This window comes from Rhododendron vialii, chromosome 4a, assembly GCF_030253575.1.
Source record: "Rhododendron vialii isolate Sample 1 chromosome 4a, ASM3025357v1".
In the NCBI taxonomy this organism is placed as follows: domain Eukaryota; kingdom Viridiplantae; phylum Streptophyta; class Magnoliopsida; order Ericales; family Ericaceae; genus Rhododendron; species Rhododendron vialii.
The window spans coordinates 566,580-585,189 of NC_080560.1; the positions used below are offsets into that span (position 1 = coordinate 566,580).

At 38.0% G+C, this 18,610-nt stretch overlaps 3 protein-coding genes across 3 annotated transcripts; all 3 read left to right on the forward strand.

The window, feature by feature from the left end:
* Positions 1-790: 790 nt before the first annotated feature.
* On the forward strand, positions 791-2,839 carry LOC131321855 (scopoletin 8-hydroxylase). Its single transcript, XM_058352823.1, has 3 exons — positions 791-1,327; positions 1,616-1,985; positions 2,327-2,839. The coding sequence occupies exons 1-3, from the start codon at positions 810-812 to the stop codon at positions 2,573-2,575; spliced, it is 1,137 nt and encodes a 378-aa protein (XP_058208806.1). The 5' UTR covers positions 791-809; the 3' UTR covers positions 2,576-2,839.
* A 2,825-nt stretch (positions 2,840-5,664) lies between these two features.
* On the forward strand, positions 5,665-9,915 carry LOC131322570 (transcription factor JUNGBRUNNEN 1-like). Its single transcript, XM_058353929.1, has 3 exons — positions 5,665-5,918; positions 6,877-7,229; positions 9,511-9,915. Exons 1-3 carry the CDS (start codon positions 5,696-5,698, stop codon positions 9,913-9,915), a joined length of 981 nt encoding a protein of 326 aa, XP_058209912.1. The 5' UTR covers positions 5,665-5,695.
* Positions 9,916-13,736: 3,821 nt separating this feature from the next.
* Positions 13,737-16,865, forward strand: LOC131321856 (DNA polymerase zeta processivity subunit). Its single transcript, XM_058352824.1, has 5 exons — positions 13,737-13,940; positions 14,067-14,147; positions 14,500-14,612; positions 15,622-15,811; positions 16,080-16,865. The coding sequence occupies exons 1-5, from the start codon at positions 13,910-13,912 to the stop codon at positions 16,277-16,279; spliced, it is 615 nt and encodes a 204-aa protein (XP_058208807.1). The 5' UTR covers positions 13,737-13,909; the 3' UTR covers positions 16,280-16,865.
* The last annotated feature ends 1,745 nt before the right edge of the window (positions 16,866-18,610 follow it).

An 18,610-nucleotide genomic window follows, 5' to 3' on the forward strand; every position in this document is an offset into this window, starting at 1 on the left:
CCAAGCCAAGCCAAAAGAAATCAGGAGCAGCCAAGCCAAGCCAAGAAATTAGAAGTAGCCAGAAACTTGGAGAAACCAAGGAAAATCGAAAAACAAAGAAGTCAGTAATTGAAAACCCGCGAGCACTGGTGGAGAAGAAGCATAGTGGGTGCAGGCAACTGGAAAGTGTGAAAGAGATTGACAAAATAACTAAGCGTCCGGCAGACGGCAGCGAGGCTTAGGCCGCCCGCCAGGAGCGAATATCCACAGGGCTCTGATACCATGTTAAAAAGGAGAGAAGAAATATTTTATTGAATTCGATCTCACTATACAATGAGCTTCTCTATTTATGGAGGAGAGGGAGCCTAAAGTAGGAAATCATACCAATTAACTATGGAAGAAAACCATTCTAATATGAAGATAAGTTTTATTGAATTTAATATATGAAACCTTATAATGAGCCCTCTATTTAGTATTTATATAGGAGAGGAAGCCTAATTATGGAATGAAATCATACTAATTAACTATGAAAGAAAATCCTCCAAATTACAATCAAATCAAAATCTCAAGATCACGATTTTTTTTATTATATCTATTTATTCTAATACTAATTACAATCAAATCTCAATCTCAATATCACGATATGATTTATTATATTCATTTATTTAAACGTGATTAATGATTATCCGTGTTCTTGTCGGGTATTGCGAGTTAACCTGTATTTGTCTTGTCCTGTTTAATTTTCGTGGCCACTGCTCACAGGTCGTGTTGATCTTATAAATATCCTACGTTGGGGTCCAATTAAAAGAAGGGAAGTTATATCACGAAAAATGGCATCTTGTTTTGAGCAGGAGGACTCACTGTTCAATTTTGTGGTCCGAGATGGTAACGGTGTCAAAGGTCTGGTGGACTCAGGGCTATCGAAGGTGCCCGATCAATATATCCAACCACCAAATGAGCGAATTCCTGAAAAGATCTCCAATTCACCGAGTATTATTGATCAACAACTCCATACACCCATCGATATATCCTTGCTTGATGGGCCTAGCCACGATCAAGTGGCCGAGGCCATAGTTAAGGCCGCGGAGAGCTTTGGGTTTTTCCAAGTGGTGAACCACGGTGTCCCAGTTGAGTTGCTGGAGTCACTTAAGGAATCGGCCCACCGGTTCTTCGAGCAGCCCCCCGAGAAGAAGGCGGTTTACCGTAAAGAAGTGAGTCCGAGCCCGTTTGTGAAATATGGGACGAGCTTTGTGCCTGATAAAGAGAAGGCCTTGGAGTGGAAGGACTTCGTTAGCATGACCTACACCACTGATGGAGATGCTCTTAACTATTGGCCTAATCACTTCAAGTAAGCTTAATCACACTTTTTTTTATTCGTATAGTATATTTACACACACACACGTGTAATTCTTCGATCGATTGGACTTTTCTTCTAATAATTCTATAATAAAAAATAAAAAATAAATCCATGATTCTGTAGGAAATTTCTTGATTATTGTGGGCCTGTGCAAGAACAATATCGATCTCCAATACTTGCTTGCATGGTTCTAGGCTGGCAAGATCAATATCGATTGTTACTATCATCAAGTTCAACGTACTCAACTCTTAGTTAAATTATTTGCATATATCATTGTAGGGAAGTTGCGCTTGAGTATTTGAAGACAGCGTCAGAGATGGTGAAGAAAATACTGGAGGTGTTAATTGGGGCTTTCGGAGTAATATCAGATGAGTCAATAGTAGATTTGGTTAATGCACTTACTGGCAGTAAGATGGTTAACATCAACTTCTATCCAACATGTCCTAATCCAGACCTCACCATCGGAGTTGGCCGCCACTCCGATGTAGGCACCCTCACTGTTTTACTCCAAGACGGCATCGGTGGTTTGTACGTTAAACTGGAAGAAGAAAGTGGAAAGCAGAAGAAGGGTGGCGCCGAAGAGCCGCAGTGGATGGAAATACCACCCATTACTGGTGCTTTAGTCGTCAATGTCGGTGATATTCTGCAGGTAGACCTTACTTAATTTATTTAATAACAGTACCGTTTCTAATATTTGTATAGTTCCTTTTCGGGCCACAATTTAAAAGGTAGGGAGGCATGATACTATGCGGATAGACCTTACGTTATCGAATAAGGCTTCATAAGTCTAGCATGAAATTGTTTGTGTTGTAATTTGGCCAATTTCTCTAACATATAGATATGAGTACATAGGGTACGTAGTATTTATTTGGTGCAGTACTAATGCCAGCACTTGGTGATTACTAAGTTAATACCACATTGAGCCATACAGTTGATAATAAATATCCGCATATCGTTATGATTATTAGTCAACTGTGACTGTGCATGCAGATCATAAGCAATGGAAGGTACAAGAGTGCAGAGCATAGAGTACGCACAACAAGTAGACAATCAAGAGTCTCGATTCCACTTTTCACCTCCCCACTCCCAACTCAGAAGATCGGGCCGCTGCCTCAGCTGGTGGATACCGACGGAATAGCTCACTATCGAGATCTCGTGTGTGGGGATTATTTGAACAACTTCTTTGGAAACGTTCATGAAGGAAAGAAGTCCCTTGATTTTGCTAAAATCACTTATTAATCCCAGCTGCATGTGATCGATCGATATTATATTGTCCAAGCTCGATCTCTTCCTTTGCTTCTACATACATAGATATGCCTAAATAACATTAAACCAGTACTATACTATGCACGGTACGTGATGACTGGGGAAACTTATCTCCAGTAGAGACTGTTTGTTTCTCTACGGATATCTTGTAGTATTTCTTTCTTTTTGCTTTTTTCAACTTCTTGTTGGAAGTTCCTGCTAGCTGTTGTTTAGCTTCATGGCATGTCATGTTGCTTCCATCTAGCTTATTCTCTCTTCTTTTCTTTCCCTCGATCTATTCTTTATCGAGTTCCTTTATTAATCTATATACTTTTGCCGTTTCAAAAATAAAAAATGCTATATACTAGTAATGAATAAAGAATAATCTTCGGGCAATTTGCAGCCTTGGCCTTCAAAACAATTTTCTTCGACAGTCAAGAGTGTCTGTGCATGCTAGCTTACACGTACCTTGACTATTTCTTTTCCTGATCCAGTCAAAGGCAGAACATCTACGCCAGGATAAGGAAGTAAAAAAGTGATTTATCTCTTGCGGCCTGACGTACCTCTAGATGTTGTTAAGTTTAGAACTATAGCTGATCATCGATATTACATTGCCACTCAAGCTACCCCTTTGGGTTCTTGGCCTTCAAAATTACTGTTACATGATAAGGCTAGTCCTTAATTTCGCCTTACAATAAGGTCTACCGGAAGAATTTGGTGCATGGTTTATAGTCAAGAGAGTTGTTCGAGCGATTTATCCGTGAAAATGCTTTCGATACAAACTTTTTATAAAGGTAAAACAAGAGGGTCCACCACAAATTGAAATTGATCCTTATAAAGGGGGTTAAAATTCATATTCTCTCTGTCCCTAAATAAGTGTCCGGCGCGCAAAATTAAGCTTTACAAATTAAACATGCTTATTTTTTATTAAAAAATTTTGATTTTTTTCACAATATAATAGAACTCATTGCTATCTATTGATTTGTGAAAAAATAATAATTTTTTTAACCAAACAAATGCTTTTTTGAAGGCCTAATTTTGCGCGTCGGACACTTATTTAGGAACGGAGGAAGTATTAATTAGTTGCTTCCAATTAACTTACCACAGCTGGAGATCAATCCTATAACTTTAGTAAGATGATTGAATTTTCGACTGTAAGGAAAAGTTTCTTTTTGCATGTACGTAAATGGACTTTAAAAAATATTCAAAATATATATATGTGTTAGGTGAAGAGGAGTAGTCACGTTTCTTGACCAGAAATCATCCCAATAAGAAACTCACTAAAAAAATAACAATCTACGACCGATCGAGACTAGCGACTTTAATTTGACTGAATCTCATGGCCGGGGTAGGTAGATAGTTTAATTTGGAGTAGCAAATACGCCTAGCTACTACACTACAGTAGTATTGCAAGATATATTTATATATATATATATATATATATATGTTGTACGACCGATCGAGAATATGGGACCAAAATGCATGAAAAGATGATACTATATACGAAAATCTTGGCATAATTTGTCAACTTAATTGCCCGGCGCCATAAGAAATGGAATTGAAAAAAATGGCAGTTGGAAGCAAGTCAATTAACTCGTCCGTCCTCGTGCGTGTATGACCAAGCTAGCTACCTAGCTTTTTACTGTACTACTCCATATATAATTGTCATGTAGGTTAGAGCACACTCACCCTTTTAGACTTGAAAATGAAGAACACAAAATCACCTTTTAGTCACACATTGAAAATTACCATAATTACTTTATGGCAAGGGAGATAGAGCTACTGATCATCATTTCGTCAAACCGACCGGCCATTTACTATACGCGAATTTTCGGGAAAGAATGAATCCAGGAATTTTCATACCCCTTTTTCGTTTTGAGAAACCATGATTCTTGAAGTTAGACCGCAACAAAGTAATTTTTTGTGAAGTCCCTATCAATTCTCGCGTGAATGGCCTGTACGGAAAAAAATGATTAGTTAAGGTATACTGGCATGAACCCGGGCCGTGGAAAAACAAAAGGTTACTAGTAACTCTGAATGCAAAGACAGGGTCAAGCCTAGTTGGGTCCAAAAGTCAACAACGCCCCATCACTTTGACATTTTCGTCCTCTTCTGCATATATAATGATTATTACTCTCGATGGTCTCGTGAGGAATGCACCACGGTCCGGACCAATGTTTGGAGTCCAAACTTCTAGTTAATTTCTCCTTCCCTCCCTCCCTCAATTTGGTCAACAAATTAAACCATGCGCTTAATTAATTTGTCACCGGCTTACACCACTTCTTAGATGAAGAATGTTCGAGATTAGTTTTATACTAGTATTTAAAAATCTACACTCAAAAGTGATAGAATCATATCTTACTACATACGCAAATATATGATAAAAATAACAATAGAATCAATTGGATGGTGGTGCCAATTAAAACAAATCCTAAGCCCAAAACAAAACAAATCCAGTCACCAAAAACAATCACACCCTGTCGCCACCACATCACAACCGCCTCCACCATCCCAAACCACTACCAGCCACCTACACTCCAACTCACCATCGCAAACCAGCCCCACCGCCATCTACCCAGCCATGTGATTTCTAGGACTTTATTTATTGGGGCGTGATCCTATGGGTGTTGGTGAGCTTCGACCCATCTTTTTTATTTTTTTATCCAACCCTTGGTACGTTGGATTTCCCTCCTTCTCTCTCCCCTACTTGATGTACTTTTTGTCAAGTGTTCTTAATAAAACTCTTATTGCCTACAAAAACAAAAAACAAACAATAGGATCTGTGATATTTTTTTGATTTTTTTAGCATTTTTGACTTAGAAGTTCACAGTTAATATTTGAACCTCTTTCTTAAAAGACTTGTTCAAAACATTACTTGCTGGATGCATACAGGAAAAGTCAATTAATATACACACATGATAGAGAATTTAACCAGGTGCGACTTGACCGAATGAGAGCCAACGGTCATTCACGACTAGACCCGGATCCTCTCTCTCTCTCTCTCTCTCTCTCATTCACGACTAGACCCGGATCCTCTCTCTCTCTCTCTCTCTCTCTCTCTCTCTCTCTGTGTAATATCCAGGACTGCCTAAGTAGAGAGTGAGAAAGGGGGCAATGGAAGTTGAGAAGATGATCAGTAGCATGGGATCAGCTACTAATTATAAGAACGATGATGATGATGATGTTGATGTTCCAGTACTTCCAGGGTTCCGTTTCCATCCGACTGATGAAGAACTTGTGGGGTTTTATCTTCGTCGCATGATCGAGAAAAAGCCCTTGCGTATCCAACTCATCAACCAGGTTGATATCTACAAATACGACCCTTGGGATCTTCCAAGTATGTTTCAATCGACTCTTGCCCGGGCTACTTTCTTTTTTTAAATGTCAGACAATAATAGGATGTTAGTACGTACGTATGTATGTGTGTTTGTTACAGTAAATTATTAAGAGAGCATATTAACCTCCTATTCATAGGAGTCCAAGTCTAGACTTCACACTTGAAAGGACGTTCTAGCACTACGACCATTGTGCCAAACCCTAAGGTCTAATCTTCGGCTACTTATTAATTTGTTCCTTTTTTATTTTTATTTTTCACCGAAAACATGTTGATTAGGGTTTGGATCACTGCAATATAAGTTACTATAATTAGCACAAGTGATGGCGTTTTTAAGGATTGTTGATTTCAAATCACAAGATTTAGGGTTTACCATGATCACTTTAATTAGCTTCAAACCATTTTAATTATACTGCAGGTGCATGCATGTGTTATGATTATAGATCGCTAGCTAGTCCTATTTAGTATTTGCATCAATTGATGCTTCGGCGATATACCCCTCATATATATAGTTATCGTAATATATAGGTACATAATCAAAAGGAAACCTGATCCCAGTTCTCAACCCATGCATAAGGAGATTAAGCAACAAATTAACTAGAAGAATTAATTTAATTAATTAATTAAGCTTTGTACGAAAAGTACCCACCCATTGTCAATAAATTATGACACAAAAAAAATTGAGAAGAGCTTCATTTCCATTGTATCTATAATTTCTGTTGAAAATCTATCCAACATAACATTTCTAACTTATTCATTACAGCTGATCAAAAGAATAACTACACAAACATCAAATCTTGGGAAAGAATTAATAAAGCCCTTACAATCCTAACGGGAAAGAAAAACACCGCACTTTTTTAGTCTTGTATTTTCTTCGCTTAAAGCTCATGCTCTCTCTCTCTCTCTCTCTCTCTCTCTCTCTCTCTCTCTCTAAGTTGTAATGGTGTTGAATTCCTTCTAGTGCATATGCCTTCAGAGGGTGGTAAAGCTGGAGACAAGGAGTGCTACTTCTTTTGCAAACGAGGGAAAAAATACAAAAATAGTGTAAGACCTAATAGAGTCACTGGGTCCGGGTTTTGGAAGGCAACTGGGATTGACAGACCAATATATTCTACCGATCATGTCCAAGAAGGAGAAGGCCATGAATGCATTGGACTCAAGAAATCATTGGTATACTATCGCGGGAAAGCTGGGAAGGGCACAAAGACGGATTGGATGATGCATGAATATCGTCTTCCTGATTATCATGATCATGATCATCATAAGATCATTACCAAACGTATCCATGTTAAAAACATCGTTGATCAAGAAGCTGTAAGACATTGTTCTATCCAAACTTCTTGATTTTTGTAGAAATGTAGAGAGCTTAATTTGAAACTCTAATTTTAAAACATAACACCTTTCTATTGTTATGATGTGCACACTAACATTATGGTACCATTAAAAAGCATCTTTGTACATATATATATATACACACACACACACCACGGATCCAGTGAGGGATCCCTTACCAGTCTACCGTGCGGACCTCCCCTTTTCCGATCAAATTGCGACGATTCGAGCCGCTCAATGTGTTCAGAACGTGATTTAAAGGGTACCTGTAAGAAATCAGCAAAAAAAATGATCAGGAAGGGCTTGATCCAAGCAGTTTTTACTAAACCGTTCAATAAAAAACTGCTCTGATCAAGCCCTTCCCGATCATTTTTTTTGCTGATTTCTCGCGGGTACCCTTAAAATCACGTTCTGATCACTTTGAGCGGCTTGGATTGTCTCAATTCTATCAGAAAATGGGAGTCCCGCACGGTAAGCCCGTGCGGGATCCCTTAAGGGAACCGGACTAATATATATATATATACACACACACACACACACTTAGGATCCAATGAGGGATCCCGCACGGTCTTACCGTGCGGGACTCCCCTTTCCCAATCAAATTGCGACGATCCAAGCTGCTCAAAGTGTGCAGAACGTGATTTTAAGGGTAATCGCGAGAAATCAGCAAAAAAAATGATCGGAAAAGGCTTGATCCGAAAAGTTTTTACTGAACTGTTCAATAAAAAACTGTTCGGATCAAGCCCTTCCCGATCATTTTTCTTGCTGATTTCTCGTGGGTACCCTTAAAATCACGTTCTGATCACTTTGAGCGGCTCAGATCGTTGCAATTCGATCGGGAAAAGGGAGTCCCGCACGGTAAGGACGTGAGGGATCCCTTAGGAGATCCGGACTGTATATATATATATATATATATATATATATATATGGGGAGGGATCTAGGGACAACATTTTTGCCAAAACTTTTGACACTAGATCCCAACCATTCATTTGAATGGCTCAGATGAAAAATTAAAATGCCACACTCTCTCTCTCTCTTCCCCCTTCTCACGTGTCCACACCCCCCCCCGCCCCCCTCAAAACCCACGACCAGCAGACTCCCCCCTCCCCACTCCGGCGATCTCATCAGCGCCCTCAAAACCCACGACAAGCAGACTCCCCCCTCCCCACTTCGGCGATTTCATCAGCGGCGACCCATCTCCAGTGGCCCTCTCTCCCTCTCTTCCGATATTCTCTCTCCTCTTCTCAAAAATATTTTCCACAAAATCGTAGATACCCATTTTGAACAGTGACGCAGATCGTTTTCTGTTGATTAAAATCGAACTTTCAGCAACAATTTTGTTAGATTAAGTTTAACCCACTTGAAATTGAATGGCAAACCATGCAATCAGATTTCAAATTACGTTATTATTACGAACAATACAAGTATCAGATGACAATGACCTATTGCTCCCAACCTTCAATGGTGAATTAAAAAATCAATTGTTGTGAACCAACTTTTTAAATTAATTCATCTTCTACCAGTTATTTTGCTGAACAGATGTTTCGTTGGATAGTTTTTCCAAAAAAAAAAAAAATCAAAGAAGAATAGCAAGGTAAGGATTTTAATGTTGTCCTGAATAATGGAATTTCAGAGAGAAAGGGGGACCGGGTATACAGGAGTAAAGGGTGGGTGAAAAATCATATTTTCAACATATGAATGGAGTCATATACCAGCCCTAGTTGAAAGATTAAGGGGTTTACATTCATTTACATTTGGGGCTTCGGGCTAAGATGGAGAGAAATTGATTTTCACTTGGGGCGTTGAGTTGTGAAGACTGTGAAAAGCAGAGAAAGACTGTGTGAGAGAGAGAGAGAGAGAGAGAGAGAGAGAGAGAGAGAGAGGACACGTGAGAAGGGAGAAGGGAGAGTGTGTGGCCTCTTAATTTTTAATCTGAGCCATCCAAATGACTGGATGGGATTTAGTGTCAAAAGTTTTGGCAAAAGTGTTGTCTCTAAATCCCTCCCCTATATATATATATATATATATATATATGAAGTTTTTTTTTTTTTTTCAAATTCATAGAGTTGTGTGTCATGTTTTTCCTATAATTGGTTTACATTAATTATTTTGTGTTGTTTTGCTAAATTCTAATTTCGAGCTAAAACGACAATGTTTTTAGGACCATAGTTTTAGAAAAGTCACTAAGGCCGCATTATTCCAGTAAAGTTTTCTATACAAATGAAGTGCATGTTTTTTTGTTTCCTCCATGTTTTTTTGCAGGAAGTTTGGACACTTTGTCGAATACTTAAGCGAAATGCATCTTGTAAAAAGTACAACATACCAGATTGGAGAGAAGTATCTTCCAAAACAAATCCAGTCGATGATGAAAGTTGTAAAACATGTGGTAGTGTAGAGATGAATGGGAGTCACGAAAACTACGGCATGAGTTCCGAAGCTCCAACAAATCAACAAAATGAGAAGAAGCAATTTGTGAATCATGTGGGTGAGGCCAACCAATTATTGAGTAGTACTGTAGGCCAGCTGAGCTCTATAATATCGCAAACTCCGTCTTCTTCATCAAGCCCCTTTGGACCCCGGGTGAAGGAGTTCACTACTTATGGGGACTGGGATGAGCTCACACCGGTTGTGGAATTTGCTTTCAATCCATTTCTGCAGGGTAATTAAATATATGTAGTAGACATGTATGTACAAATTAATAATATGGATTGACATCTTTTTAGGTGACGATTTTATGTCCCCATTGTAAAAGAAAATAGACTAATGTATATATATATATATATAGATATATATATATATATATATATATATATATATATATATATATGCATGGTGATGTCTACAATAACACGTACGTATACCATTTTCGCCTCTTTGTTTTATATGTCTTTTTTTTTAAATTCTTCTTGCAAATTAAGGATGCAATTATATACCCCGTATAAATTTTCTTGATCTGTTTTAATCTGTGCTTTCTACAAGTAAATTTCAATTCAAAGTGTCTTATGTGCCTGAATTTTTTCATGGTCTTATGCCATTGCTTAGTTAAATATATGTGTGTAATCAGTTCCAATTTAGAAACGAATTGTGTAAGAATAAATTCATAATATGTCTTCGTCATGTCCTATATATTTATAAATCTTTCACCGTGTGGAATAAGATGTATTTGTAAAGGAAAAAAGAAAGAAAGAAAGAAGAATCTTACTAGTATTTTGCTAGGTACAAATTAAGTGAAATTAATATATATATATATATATATATATATAGAGAGAGAGAGAGAGAGAGAGAGAGAGAGAGAGAGAGAGAGAGAGAGAGTTAAATATCAGTATTGTGTGATAAATCTTCAGAAAACAATGATAGACGTACACCAAGAAAGAAACATACAAGCTAATTTTACTTAATTAATCCATCCAACTCGATCCCTTTTTTGTTTAAACTCCCCAAAATACCCGTGCCCAACCCAGCTGCCACTCGAGTGTCCCTCGATCGATCGATCGATTGATCAGCTAGATGATTCATTTCATTAGCTAGTGTTGTTGTGTAAGCGGATTACTATTAATTAAAGAATTAATTAGCTACTAGTAGTAATTGGATTGCATGCATGGTTTTATTGCAAGTTGGACTCTATTTCTGGGGTTGGCCATGGGCTCTCCCGGACTCAATCATCTTCATTCTCAGAGACATCGGGAATTTATATATCAATGCATGCTACGTGGAAATACTAGAAAGTAGTACTGGATATGCATGCATATATCGAAGGTACTAGTTAGCCTCGTCTCCTAGCTCCTCCCTTGGATTTAATTAAAATGACCATCGATCATCTCTATAAATTTGATCTCTGCTTGCTTAATTACATCATGCAATCGAGCAAAGGAACAAGCTAGCTAGTGTGTCGTGGATCTTCCAACAAGAAGCCAAGTTGCAATACGTAGTGTTTTCCTTTCATTTTCTGTATGTCCTTCAATTTCCTTATTGTACGTACTAAGTTCCAATTTCCAGAAGACAAAAGAGGTGTTTCTTATCTGCTGAAAATGTACTTGGCTCCTAATTTTGTTTCAATATATAAGCATAAGCATTCCTGTTTTTTTTTTTAAAAAAAATTTAAACATACAGTAAAATAATTAAACCATCCCTCATCAATGTTTAAATAGAATGGAATGGGTTAATAGAAAGAAATTCCCAAGGATCAAAAACGGGGTTGGAGCCCAAAAGTCTTTCACGGGCCGTTTTGAAGGCCCATTCTTCAGCTATACATGCCCCTTCTTCTCTCTCTTTCTCTCTCTCTCTCTCTCTACTGTGCACGCCCGCACCCGAGTATAATGTGATTTTGTCCAGTATAATGTGACTGACTGCACATACCTTGAGTAGAAGAGCTTGTGTTAAGGAAATAGAATCCCACATTGCTTGGGAGTGAAATGTGTGATCACTTAATAATATCTGGGACCTCTCCACTCATTGCCACACATTGCTTGGGAGTGGAATGGGTGATCACTTAATAATATCTGGGACCTCTCCACTCATTGCCAATTGACTTTGAGATAGATATAACTTTGTTTGGTTAGTGGTTTAGTTTTAGTTTTAGTTTTGTTTTCAATCATTACTCTATTTCTTTCTCCAATCATTACCCTATTTTTTTAATTATTACTTTCCCATATCTCTCTATCTCTCTCCAATCATTACCCATATCTTCAATCATTACCCTATTTCTCTCTCCACCCACTGCCAAAACTAAATTAAACTAAACTCTCAACCAAACACAACCAAAAATTTTACAGTTTGGTCCCACTAGATATATTGTCTTCGGTTGACAAGTCCCTCCTGCAAAAGATACGGAGTACTAATGATTCATAACACATCCAAATTTTTAAGGGTTTTGTTAACGTATGCCCCAGGCATATGATAGAGACCATATATTCACTTTCATTAATGTTTGTTTGTATGGAAAATCTAAACTTAAAACACTAACCATAAATTCTTCATTAATTATTTTTTGAAAGGATCAAATTTTCCCATCTTGGACAAAAATATCCCCACTCAAACATAGGAGTACACATTTTCCTCCAAAAAATTTCTGCATATTAGTAGTAAAAATAATTTTCCTTTTTCTCTCCCAAAAATGTTTGCCCCCACCAAATTCTTTGCGATCAACTCTCGCCGTTTTCCCTTTCCCCGTCGTCGTCCCCCATCATCGGTTTATTGGTTGTTTATTGATTTGATAAAGATTTGGGATTTAGGGTTTGAAGATTAAAGTACCATCATCTCCAGCTGCAACCCACCTTGTCACCATTTTCCCTCTCGCTGTCATCGTCGTTCTGTTTCTATATACTGTTGTGATGGTTGTCAGGCCCGTTGCCGTTCCGTCGCAATTTTGTTGTTCTGTCATCTAAATACACAAGGAAGTTGTTTCGTGGATTCAATCTCAGAGAATAAAAGTCAATGTGTGTGTTGTAGAGTAGAGAGAGAAAAACATAATGAAGTAGTGACAGACTTTTTGTATTCATCTTCTTCATCATCATCTTCTTCTTTTTGAAGTATGATTTCAGAGTTAAAGTTCATAATTTACCACAAAAAAAGAGAGTTTGATTTCAAAATTTTACAACTTCCCTCACAGTATTTTTTTGTCTGTGATTAATTCAAGAGAGCAAGAAGAGTTGGTTGTAATATGATGAGAAAAAGTCTGGGAGAGATTCATCTTCTTCTTCAATAGCTGCTTTTCCCCTTCTCGAGCAGCTCTTCCTTTAACGTTTTGTTATTTTCTTTTAATTATTCACTCTTTTGGCACTTAATGGTTGCGGGGCCCACGAAAATAGCTGGGGTTAACGGAAATGCTATTTTGGACGTTCATTTGATTAGGGGTATTTTTGTCCAAGATGGAAAAAATTGATCCTTTCCAAAATAATTAATAAAGAGTTTATGGTTAGTGTTTTAAGTTTAGATTTTCCATACAAACAAATATTAATGAAGGTGAATACTAGTTTCTATCATATGCCTGGGGGCATACGTTAACAAAACCCAATTTTTAAAGCAATTTACTCCGAGTATATCTACATTCATATCAAAGTCATATGCAACCTTTTTTGCATTACAAGAGTACCCAAGTTTCATCTATCTTATCTGCAAATATGTTATACTAGATTTGCACTTAGTTTCTTAACTGCATTTCTTCGCAACTTTCAAAACCATGTTATGACTTCGAATATCTAACTCCCGCAAGAAGTATCCGATCTGAATGGCAAAGTTGGCTACGTACTGAAACTGAAACTTCTGCCAAAAACCCTAAGCAAGGTTGTGGATGAAATCCGCCACATGATTGACAATGCCAAGGAATTGCTGGACTTGCTTGAAATATAGATTTTTGTCCTTAGTTGACACAGCTTAAAAATTGCAGACCTATTTGATGCAAATTGGAAACAACAAGGGCCATTAGTATAATTAAGGACCTTGGACCAAATTTCCCCACGCAGCTCTCTCTCTCTCTCTCTCTCTCTCTCTCTCTCTCTCTCTCTCTCTCTCACACACACACACACAGTAATCGGTCGAAGAATCAAGCTCTCTCTTGACACTGGGAACCATAGCTTCCAACCAAAACCAGGTTCGCTCCTGTTTGGCTACACGTTACCAATTAAGCAAAGAACAACGAAAAGAAGAACTGACAAGAAGTATTATGGAGCGTAGAGACAATCAATCTCCACAAGGTTTGGTCCTCCCTCTCTAATTGTTTCTTGACCGAATTTTCTCGTATTTTCTGAAGAACTAGGATCGCGAGTGTCAACAATTTCCGTGTTTGTAACCTTAAAATGAAATCTCCCTACAAACTGCAGCTCAGACGGCTCGTATTCTGGTGGAATTCTTGGAGGCTGCCATCACTTCCATTGTCTTTCTCAAAGGAGTATATCCTTCTGGTGAATCTTCTTACTTACTTATTTCAAACCCTTTTCGCATGTATTCACTTGCATTGAATTAATATTCCAGATAATTAAAAGACGAATGTAAGGTTATAGTTGATCTTTTCTAGGCATTGTGAATGTCAATGTGTCATATGAAGAGGTTTTTTGGATATCCCTTTTAGGTGGAGACCTCAAAGCAAGAAAGTGCCTGTTTTGAATTCACTTACTTTCATATTGTTTAAAAGTGAAAAACCCGAATAGGGTCGCTTAACGATTTGTTATTTGTTGTCTTTTAGTTGTCCTATGTTATGTAGTCTCACCTCGAAGTGTTTTTATTCATTTTGTGTTTGACAAATGATGGGAGTAGGTGCATTTGAAAGGCGGCGATATATGAATGTAGTGGTTCAGAAGGCTCGCTACCCTCAACTTGGAGAATACATCAATTCTGCCGTCACTGGGCTGCTTCCTTTCATTGAGAAGGTGTGTAAATTCCATTTTATTTCCTCTAGAATGTCTTCTGCCCAATTAAACCCAATTCTTGTCCTTGAAAGCCATCTTAGTTCGATCTTTCAACTAAGATCGCCTCCAGTTCTTAATCCAAAGGTTGATTTTCATGCAAAACCAATTATAAAGCGGCAATACGTTCAGTTTATCTCATAATAAGGTTTGTAAGCTGGCATTGCATAAATGTTATTTAGTGATAGGATTCCTTAACCATTAGTCACTGAAGTTTGGGTGAATCACGCAGTGTATTCCCCTACTTGCATGTGGGTGGTAAGAGAGGGGAGGGGTTGGTTCATATGGAGGATAACTTCCTTAATTTTGGCTGTATCGTTTTATTTTTTATTTTGGGACAATGGGGTCAATCTAAAATATTTAAATAGCCCGTAAATTGATTAATTATTTGGAAACAGGTTTTGTTCCATTGAGTTGGTCAGTGTTGCATCGGCAAGTCCAAGCTATTGATTTAATGCATCCAAAATCAGAAAATGAGATATAGGCAATGCACCGGTTACAAGTAATATCAATGTATCTGTCCGGAAAACGAAATATACTCAAACATCCCGCCGTAGTTTATTGGAGAATGCTCACATATGATCATTGATTTTCAGCTCAATTCTGCGGGTTCTTTGGCAGGATCTATTTTCCAGTTGTTGACAAACGTCTATAGGGCATACTTGTTTTACAGCTGCACTTTATAATTCCTCACTTGAATGTATTTTCCATCTCCTCTCTTTTCTACAGTGTCTTTTTTTCCTTTTAATAGTTGGCAAGTTGAGGGTGCCAGAGTGCGATGGGAGGGGGTTTCATGTACTTGTCTCAAGTTCGCATTTATCTGAGGAATAACTGATTATTGTAGTTGTGTCTGATACCGAAAACCACTTGCACAATAGCACTCTAAATCACTCTTGCCATGTTAACCACTCTGTAGTGGGTTGATGTGCCATTTGGTTTTACTCAAGCAAATTTACCCTTTTTTGTTTACTAGGGATTGGTGGAAAGAGTTGCGGTTATTTTCTTCGATAGTGAGAACATTCCGTTGGAGAGATTTATTTTCAATCTTTCTGTTAACCAGTCTTATGGCTCAAAGGTGGAAGCAGCTGATTTAGAGTTCTCTCTTCGATCGTTTTTTATCAAGCTTCCAGTATCAGAAACACTGACAAAGGTTTTGCCCCAAGGTAAGTGCTAAGAGTCAGCTGCTTGATTCATAGTCTTATTGAAGTTTATGGGCACAGTTCTCACCAGGTTATGACTCAATACTAGCAAACTATTTTCTTCTAAAACTTGCATTTATTAAATGCTTTGTATTTTTCTGTTAGTGAGAAAACAAGTCATGGGTGCTTGATTATTGGCTAGAGTTGGTCAAATGGTTTGCGATTCTTTTTTGTCAGTTGGTTGTATTGCTTTGGGATGGAAATGAGACACCAAGCCCTTTTCCTTTGACAGATTGCAGGTGGGAAATAACAGCTTATTTCCGTGCACTCCCCCAGGCTAGTACAAGCAAGGATGCAGAGTTATGGATCCCAACAGACACAAAGCAGTGGCTACAACCTCCATTAATAACCCCTGTTAAATCGATGAGTAGTGAACCTCTTGGTGTTCAGCTATATCTGGAACATCCTAGTCTATCTGAACCAAAGCCTTAAATGGAACTTGAACAAGTCTCTGTCTGGGTAATAGAACTGGAGAGCTGGGGAGAGAATTGGTTTTCCTCGAATCAAGGAGATATCAGAGCTAGAAACTGAGGATTTGGATCTTTAGACAGTCTTGCTGTTTGTATACTGTGAAACAAGGTGATGTAGATATTAGGAATCACTAACTTCTAAAAGGAAAACGCAAATAGAAAAACTTTGGGCGATTCCTTTGTACTAGGAAATTTGATCGTTATTGACAGAAATAGAGATTGGGGAGATCCGCAGCTGCTTGATATGGGGTGGCACGAGAAATTGATTCTATATCTCTGACTCTGCATAAGGTTTACCTTTAAGCAATGAAACTAGTGAAAGTGTTTAAGTATAGGTGAAGAAACTAACAAGAGATGCGGAAGGACTTGAAACAGAAGAGTAAAGAGTGTTGCGGTGCTGGTAAGGAGAGTTCAAATGATGCTACAGCAGGTTAGAGATGGAAAGCTAAGCGCCACTCAGGTAGATAGTAGTTTGTTGCAAAATCTTGACTTGAACTTCTGGTATGGATATCAGTTTATTCTCCATTAATGTTATAGTTGTTTGAAAAGGTGATCTTATTGTTGCTATTGTTTACTTCATTTTTCTCTATAAGCATGAGGGATGGCTTTAAATTGTGCTTTGTTGCATGGTGCATATTGGAAGGACATAGCTGAAATGTGTTGCATGAGATCCTTCAAACAGATGGAGGAAATCGTGATACAGTAGGCTATTGATTGTAAACGTTTTGCTTTAATTCTGAATTGCATAACTCACACTTTCCAACAGAAAAGGCTCTTCGTGAGATTAGTTTCATTATGAAAAGTTACTATTAACTGAGATGATGTAAAGTGATAGTAATACTTAAATTCAAATGATGATGTGACTCATGAAAGAATTTTAGCACAAAATTTTGTTGATCTTCATGTGAGACTAGGAGATCATTTTGAGTCCAGAAATGTGTTATGACCAGTACATAAAACTCCTGGGTTGGTAATACATCTTGCAAATGGGCCACTTGCTCAAGCAATAGTCCTTTGCTTATGTGGTTCTAACTTCTAAGCAACAGGAAACCCTTTCTCAGGTAAACTTAGCGAAAACATTTTCGATATTTTGTCAACTTCAATTTCGGGGTTCAAATATTCTTGTAGATTATTAAAAATACCAAAACAGAGTATGGAAACACTGTTTAGACTTCAAAAGGGCTGCACCATTTGTAAAGGCTGTATGCTTAAATTCTCTTGCTAAGTAGGATGGACATGTGACATGGAAAGGCACGCACAATTCGACATATTGAACTAAAAAAATGGAAAAAGTGATACATTGTAGACGTGTTAAAAACTAAAATCCATGTGTCCGAAGAGTGTCTGGTTTGTTCAACAATTGGATGAGTGTCCAACACGATATCCAAGAGTGTCCAACAAGTGTCAGAAATGCACTCTTCTTATCAGTATCCTTGCTTCTTAGGTCTATTGCGTTTGGAATAGGTTCATGCACTCTAATTGTTCGACACTATGTCACAGACACGTCCCTCCTTCTTAGAAAATTGCAAAAGATGATTCAATCTCCTGGGTCCAATACATTCAATTATCCCTTGTTAGAATAGCTCACTGTGAAGTGGTGGTACTGCATCCCATCTTGTTCCTTCTTAGAAAATTGCATAGATAATTCAATTTTCTGGGTCCAATACATTCAATTATTAGTTGTTAGAATAGCAGTCTGTGAAGTGGTGGTACTGCATCCCATCTTGCTTTTTTGCCCTCCGCTCCCCCCAACGTACTCCCACACACAGAGGCTATCTTAGCTCAAATCATATGCACATCGCTAGAGCCACATTGCCAAGTCAAATCTACATGCTGTCCCACTGGTATAGAGCTGTTTCTTGAATATATCTTATTTTTATCTCTTTTCTCCTACATTCCAGTTATCTTTTAGCACCAACTTTGGAGGGGCATACCGTGTCTTATTCTTATCCCAGGACTAGTAAAACTTGGATTTAAACTATGCTTCATCTCTATCTGGTTGGACATGGCATAAGAAGGTATAAAGAGTGAGACCCATTATAATTCTTTGTGGAACAGTTCTCTCCCCCTTAAACCCATCTCCCATGAGATACGTGTAGGCTCTACAGGGGAGAAATGTGTCCGACATCCGAAATTCCATGCCGACCAAGAGACTGGGGGATTATTTGAAAGCAATGTTATTAGTAATCCCTCCATCCAACATGGCATTCACTTGTAGAAATAGAAGTTTTGTGCATAGTGCATTCTTGGAAAATAGCTACGCTTTCTTAGGACTTGTCTTTGTGCAATTCAG

Bases quoted from the DNA above. Each gene is read 5' to 3' on its own strand.
- LOC131321855 (XM_058352823.1), top strand. From the start codon at position 810: ATGGCATCTTGTTTTGAGCAGGAGGACTCACTGTTCAATTTTGTGGTC. The intron at 1,328-1,615 runs GTAAGCTTAATC...ATATCATTGTAG, and splicing joins TATTGGCCTAATCACTTCAA to GGAAGTTGCGCTTGAGTATT. The intron at 1,986-2,326 runs GTAGACCTTACT...CTGTGCATGCAG, and splicing joins ATGTCGGTGATATTCTGCAG to ATCATAAGCAATGGAAGGTA.
- LOC131322570 (XM_058353929.1), top strand. From the start codon at position 5,696: ATGGAAGTTGAGAAGATGATCAGTAGCATGGGATCAGCTACTAATTAT. The intron at 5,919-6,876 runs GTATGTTTCAAT...AATTCCTTCTAG, and splicing joins CGACCCTTGGGATCTTCCAA to TGCATATGCCTTCAGAGGGT. The intron at 7,230-9,510 runs GTAAGACATTGT...GTTTTTTTGCAG, and splicing joins ACATCGTTGATCAAGAAGCT to GAAGTTTGGACACTTTGTCG.
- LOC131321856 (XM_058352824.1), top strand. From the start codon at position 13,910: ATGGAGCGTAGAGACAATCAATCTCCACAAG. The intron at 13,941-14,066 runs GTTTGGTCCTCC...TACAAACTGCAG, and splicing joins AGACAATCAATCTCCACAAG to CTCAGACGGCTCGTATTCTG. The intron at 14,613-15,621 runs GTGTGTAAATTC...TTTGTTTACTAG, and splicing joins TGCTTCCTTTCATTGAGAAG to GGATTGGTGGAAAGAGTTGC.